The sequence below is a fragment of the Zerene cesonia genome, chromosome 22 (assembly GCF_012273895.1).
Source record: "Zerene cesonia ecotype Mississippi chromosome 22, Zerene_cesonia_1.1, whole genome shotgun sequence".
In the NCBI taxonomy this organism is placed as follows: domain Eukaryota; kingdom Metazoa; phylum Arthropoda; class Insecta; order Lepidoptera; family Pieridae; genus Zerene; species Zerene cesonia.
Genome location: NC_052123.1, coordinates 5,134,620 through 5,142,220, shown reverse-complemented (window position 1 = coordinate 5,142,220; position 7,601 = coordinate 5,134,620). Strand labels below are relative to the sequence as shown.

Below are 7,601 nucleotides of genomic sequence, written 5' to 3'. Positions count from 1 at the left end.
CTCCCCCAGACGCACCCCACGCTCCTCGGCGACGCGGGTCGCGAGCGTCACCGCAGCGGTGATGCGCGGCTGCGTGACGCACACCTTGTGCCCCACTTCGTGCAGATACTGCGAACGAAGAAGCATATGATTAAAAGAAAAAGGAAAAAATAAGCTATGCGGCGAATGAACAACAGAAAAATTATTTTATTGAATGATGGATGACCAGCAGGATTAGACTTTTCAATAGTGATTATGGTTATGTACAAACAAACTAAAAAAAAACTTTTTTAATGTCACTTTTTAAAATTTTTTTTAAAAATTATATGCGAGCAGCTTTTCCGGAAGAGCATAAAAGAGTTAAATGGTGGTCCCATGGAGGCGCCACGTTTCAAAAAAAAGGATCATAAAAATCGCTTTTACCCATTCAAAGTTATGAGGTAACAAATATCATCAAAATTCGTCTAGCCATTTCAGCGTGAAAGAGTAACAAACATACATCCATGCATTCTTACACTTTGCATTTAACTTTCGCGTTTATAATATTTATAGAATTTCATCATCAGTCACGAATCATTGAACCTGTGATTCATTCGGAAATCCCATACCACTGGGCTATCGGGACTTCTGTAATTAATATTACCTATATATTATGAGTCATACGGTATCTCAAACACACATGTTTCACTTTGATAATTTTAATTATTCGTATTTCGTTTCCAAAAGATAACTGAATTTATTTTGGATTATTTTTTTTAGATTTTCCTTAAAAGCAAATGTTTTTAAAGCGTTATATCCTTATCATATCGTTTAATTTCTGACTACATGGTTCTCAAATGGGACAAAACACTATCTGATTAGGTACACTCAGCTTGCGTGGTATAGAGTACATATATAATACACTAGCCGCTTCTCCCGGCACCGGCGGGAAAAATAGAGAACCTGCATTTAACGTGGCTTTCTTAAAGAATATTTAAAATCGGTCCAGCAGTTTCAGAGCCTACGATACAAAAAATCAATCAAATCTTACCTCTTTATAATATCAGTAGAAACTTACATTCTTTTGTTTGTTCATCACGATGATTGATATTTTTAAACGAGAAAGCACAGAGTCTTTTATAATATTAGCTGTATAGTAGTTTTAGGTTTCCACCACATCTTACTTCCACGCAGTTTTATATTTTTTCCTTTTTGCCATTTATGATTAAAGCTTATATGCTGCTTTTAATGTTAAATGTATAAAACCAAAAACTCAAACCGTTGCAATATTATACCCATAATATAGTTATCATAAAAACCCGTGGTAGCGATGCCCCTGGTGCCTATGATGCTGGTGCTCGAAGCACCAGCTCTGATGTCGTCGGAAAAATGTGCTATAGACATTCGATATGACTGGTGTGGTTAGGTTTAAAAACTGCACTTGCCGGACATTTTGGGTTGAGTAAATTCTCATCAACACTACATAATATAAAACAAAGTCGCTTTCTATGTCCCTATGTCCCTGTCCATATCTACGCTTAAATCTTTAAAACTACGCAACGGTTTTTTTAACAGATAGAGCGATTCAAGAGAAATTTTGTTTGTACATTATCATCTCATTAAACTACTCCGAATTTAACGCGTAATACATAAAGTAAGTGAAGTCCCGTGTCCCCTAGTGGGGTATGGGGCAGATGATATACATCTGTTTCACTGATCGATTTTCTGATAAGTAGGTGATCAGCCTTCTGTGTCCTGCCAGACCGAGACATTTTTTTTTTTGTCCCCACCGGGAATCGAACCCAGGACTTCTCGGTTCTAGGCTCACGCGTTTACCACTGTACCAAGGAGGCGTCGTAATACATAAAGCTATTATATTACTATGTATTACTACATAATAATATTCCTAAAGAACAAATCAATGCGTTTTATTACAAACATTACCTACAAATCACGATATTTCAACGGTTTACAATGTCGCGAGATAGATTATAAGCTAACGGTTTTTACACTCTTACCGTGGCATATACACAATGTATTCGTATTAACTGCAACGCATTCAACTTCAAACAACTCTTGAAACGGTCTATTGTTTTAAACAGGGACGGAATAAAACATAAATAATTGCCACTTTAAAATTTACACTACCTTGCGGACATTTTCCCAGATCCCAGAAATATCCCAAGTTCGCGCATACTGCAATAAGTTTACTGATAAAAGTTCGATATTTTTGATTTTACGGCGGTATTTTCTCATACAGTACACACACAACAAAGATCTAGATTCTAGACTAAACAACGTGTCCGTCCGTGTGAGTGCACACAGCGATCTGTTTCAGCATCCAAGCATTCGCGACGGTTTAGATAATAGAATCAATAAACACTATTTATATGCGTTAAAATGTATTCAAGTAAATCTCGGGTTTGTTGATATAAACCAAAAGAGGGGGAGGGGCTGCTGAATATTAATTCGATCGTAATAGGAACGTACTGCGATTCTAAACAACTGCCTAATTGTTGTAGTCAGTTGATAACAAATCGCAGCCGGTCACAAAGACTATTAACAATGTGAGGGTAGTTGGGTCGAATGTTAATATTAATGTTAATAACGAAAGAAGAAGTTGCATCTAATAATCTATATATATAAAATTCTCGTGTCACAGTTTTCGTTGCCATACTCCTCCGAAACGGCTTGACCGTTTCCTCTGAAATTTGGTAAGCATATTGGGTAGGTCTGAGAATCGGCCAACATCTATTTTTTATCCCGATATTCCTACGGGATGCGGACTTACGCGGGTGAAACCGCGGGGCGCAGCTAGTATATATATAAATTTCTCGTATCACATTGTTAGTTATCATACTCCTCCGAAACGGCTGCACTGATTCTCAGGATATTTTGTGTGGATATCGGGTAGGTCTGAGAATTGGCCAACGTCTATTTTTCATACCCCTAAATGATAAGAGATATCGCGCGACATGGTAAGGAGTAGCCTATAGTATTTCCCAAGTTCTAGACCTAAAACGGAATCTTCTAAAAATATGGTATGTCCTTTCCCAAGTTCAGCTCCATCTTCGTACAACATTTCATCTTTCATCAAAATCGATTCAATGGTTTAGGCGTGAAAGCGTAACAGACAGAGTAACTTTCACAACTATAATATTGCAAAAAATGATCAAAATCGCTTCACCCAGTAGAGAATCAATCAAACACATACATATAAAAACAGTCGATTGCAAACTACTCCTTCAATTTTAAAATTAACATCCCTTGCCCCATGATGGTATAAGTCCGATCCTGTTTTCGAATTAACGATTCCGTAACTCATCATATTCAATTCCCACTCGAGAATACGATAAGCACATACATTTTATCCTTATCAAGCGATTCAATAGAAAATTGTTTTATCATGACGAAGCCTGAACGCGTATAATTAACAGAAATAAGAAAAAACCCTCCTATCGTAAACGCATAGTCACATTTGAGGAAAATGAAAAAACATATCTTATAGATTACTATTGATAATAATAACTTAATATATCGACACATTTATCCATACACAATTAGAAGTATGTTACGCTGGGCTTTATTTTATTTATTTTATAGTTGAAGACCCGAGCACTTAAATATCGGGATAGGTAGCATAGCTTATTTATGACCTGCGGTGATAAATTTTTAGGTTATGTTTTAAGAACGCATCGCCAACTAAATGTATAACAATATGACGAAAATATTCAAACTCTAAGATTTATTAATTACTAGCTGCGCCCCGCGATTTCACCCGCGTCAGTCCGTATCCCGTAGGAATATCGGGATAAAAAGTTGCCTATATGTTATTCCAGTTGTCCACCTGTCTTCGTACCAAATTTCATTGCAACCGGTTCAGTAGTTTTTGCGTGAAAGAGCAACAAACACACACACATCCTTACAAACTTTCGCATTTATAACATTAAGTAGGATAGTAAGATTTAAAAGATATTTAACCATATACCAACACGTTTAAGGCACAAAAAATTCAAAGCTTGGTATATCAATAATTGTTTCTATTCATTAAACGAATTCCTTAGATTCTAAATGACCAAATTGAAAAATCTATAAAAATAAGAAAATAATGACTTAATAAATATAAAATAACTTAAAAAATAAATACGAATGATAATCGTAATATAGGAAATAATAATAATTATTCTACGTAAATGTAAAATGTTTAATTAACAGAATGTAAAAATAACACTGGACATTGTTAAAATTGTAATTAAATTTAAATCCATATAAGTCGGATGATAAAAGACGGATGTCGGTTTGCGGTTATCAAAAAAAGTCGACCCATTTTGACGGAACTCCACATTATTAATAGAAATTAACCTACTTTATATCAATAATTCTTTTCTACGAAAAAGATCTCCTCCTCCTTTGGGGTTGGGAGTGGGGGAGGGAGTAACCAATCGAAATTCTAAAATGAGCTCAAACGACAACAATTCCCTATCAAAGACAAAAAGAATCCCATCAAATTAAAACAAACGTTTTTCTTTCTCTCTTTCGTCTCTCTCCTGCAATCGTTTGAAAAGCCACGTACCTAGTTATCGAGTTACAAAACTAAAAAATAAAATACAGTCGCACTGAAAAACCTTCGTTTTTGGAAACGTCGGGACAAACGTTCTAGAAACTCAAACATTTATCCAATTAGACTTCTTATAGAAGCACTTGGCTCGTCATAGCGCAGTTTTAATATTTACCACCGGTTCGGAAGGCAGTTTCTACAAAGAGCCGGCAACTCTATACAAAATTTTAAATATCAGCACGCGGCCACGTGATATCAGACCTCAGACCACTGCTCGTACGATGTTTAGATAAATATTCATGTCGCGGGCCATCGCGGAAACTGGTTTTTTGAGAAATGTCACGGCATTTAAATGCAGACCCATTATTTATATAATACGGAGTAATATTTGTATTTTTGAATGTTCGTCTAGACTAATATAATAAAGATATTTTTGTATGTATATATATTTGTAATGTTTTACACAAAAACCACTGGACCGATTTTAAAAATCTCTCACCATTAGAAAGCTGCAACTTTACTGAATGACAAAGGCTTATACCATGGACGAAACCGGGGCGAACAGCTAGTATTGCATACTCATCCAAACTATATAAGGCACTGATATCGAAAACTATTTATTCTATGTGTTAAAAAAAACACATTTTTCTTGAGTGGTACCAGACGGGTCTATTCCCATCTTAAAGCAGTAATAATTCCAGTGTAAATGAGACTGAGGTCGTGTAGCGCCATCTCTTTCCCACACTGGCTATATCTACATATTTCCACTCTTGCCTCTAGTTAGACATAGTGTCTTGCACACTACTCAAATTGATAACATATTATGTATATGAAAACAAAAAATATGCATTATTTTTTAACATAAATAGTTAATCATGTATCAAGTATTTAAGTTAGTTAAGTTTGTTGTAAAATTATTATTTTTTTGCATCACTGTCGCATTGGGCTTGTCTTGTTATGGCAAGTGATTTTTATAAATAAATAAATAAAAACAAATTTAATGAGTTTTTTTTTATATTTCTACGCTTACGAATAAAGAGAAAGTACGGCGAGTCTCAAATGTCTAGAATATAAATCAGAGCAAAGCTAAAAAATACTGTTAAGTTTAGAAGAGATCACCCCGCAGGAACCATAAAATTATAATTTACTTAATCCGTTACAGGCACCAGATTATAGAGTAACTAGCTGCGCCCCGCGGTTTCACTCGCGTTAGTCCGAATCCCGTTGGAATATCGGTATAAAAAGCCTTGCTTAAATGTTATTCCAGTTGTCCAGCTGCCTTTGCGTGAAAGAGCAATAAACACACACACATCCTTACAAACTTTCGCATTTACAATGTTAGTAGGATTCTCTAACACTGGACGCTGATAAGCAATAATGTTTCATATTGAGAAAATGGCGACTACAGATATATTAACAGTTTTTTTAGTTAGACTGTTAAAAATATGTACATTATATTCTGTTCAAATTTATGTGCGCAACTGTACTAAATAAAACGCTAAAGCCTAAAACGCTTTTTACGTAACTGTACGAAATTTTGATAATAGCTGTGACCCACAACTCCGCCCACGTGGTTCAAATAAATTTTCACGGTGCAAACGTTTTTTAACAGATGCCTACACTAGTAGCCAGATCAGTACAGTAGTTGGGGCTGTACGTCGATAGATCACAGTCAGTCAACCTTAGCGTTTTACATACTAAGATAACAGACGCCACAACCCAATTAACATCGATCACAACTTAGTATAATACTAAAAGAGAACTGAATAAAAATTGAATTGTATTGTGTCAGAGTCAGTGTCATATTTCTTTATAATGAGACAAACCACGCCATGGCATTATTATAATTAACTGTAAATAAGCACTAGAATATTCACCATATAATGTACACAGGCATTAGGTGTAATAATTGTTGATTTAATAGACGAAATTGCGTGACTAAGCGTATTATAGGTAATAAAAATAAAAATAAATTATTTTTATATATAGTTATAAAAATAAATACCCTAGTATAAAAAGATGATCCACTCAGTGTATGAGAGTCTCAGGCCATTGAAGGAACTAAAGACGCTCCACTGATTTACAGTGGACACCACAATAAATGGAGTTTTAATAATCTTTAAAAACATGATTGAATCAAATTCTCTCACTTGCTCTTTAACAGACTATACGTAAGGCAATAAATTCTCTATCCTGACTATCCTAATCAGGATAATAATATTAGCTCACGAAATCATTGCATTGTCACCGATCCTTGATAAGTATGCAAAATTAGAATTTTAAAGTGGGTCAAAAACAACGCTAAAGGAGAGTTAAATACCAGGTGATAATCATACAGGTGAAGCTAATACAAGCGTGTCAATATAAGGTTTAATGTACCCATAACAAGTAGCTAACGCGACCTTACGCGTTGAGAAACTAATGTGGCATAGATAAATATTTAACCCACGAGTATTCATAGAGTTAAAACTACGTATATATTCAGTATATTTTCGTAATTATCTTTCTAATCTCTACTAACGATAGATCACTGCATGGATGCAAACACAAGAAAATACTATGCATGGATGCATTTAATAAAGATTTAAAGATATTTATTCACATCTCACAATGTCATTGAGCTGGGATTCAACACTAATTGTTCAAATTTTAATTTAAAATGTTTATTTTAGTGAACAATTTTTAAAACACAATGACATTATAGACGTACCAAGCATAGAACATTCACATTAGCATATTTATTTCATTTTGTATTCTCCTCAACGTATATTGTTAATATTGGAAGCGAATTTAAATAATAAATGCGTACAAAGGCGGTGGCACCCGAATCATGATTCTTGACTTATAGGCAAAATTGTTTAAGCTAATTTATAACAGGCTTCCGTATACAAAGGGTGAAGCATTAACTAGTAAGATTTCTCTGTCTGTCTGTTTGTCTTTACGTTCATATGTCACTAGCCTGTATCTTATGAACCGTGATAGTTTAACAATAGATATTTACAAAGATTTAGTATTTACCTAGTCTTGCCATAAATATTGTAATAAAGAAAAAAGAAAATTGTTAACTGCAAATAACATTTATTAC

General features: G+C 34.6%; 1 protein-coding gene across 1 annotated transcript in view; it reads right to left on the bottom strand.

The window, feature by feature from the left end:
• The window catches only part of LOC119835983 (probable ATP-dependent RNA helicase DHX35), a 42,450-nt gene that overhangs the window by 15,176 nt on the left and 19,673 nt on the right, over positions 1–7,601 (bottom strand). Inside the window, exon 3 of the mRNA XM_038361123.1 lies at positions 16–108. Within this exon, the coding sequence (XP_038217051.1) occupies positions 16–108 (93 nt within the window). The remainder of the gene's footprint in view (positions 1–15; positions 109–7,601) is intronic.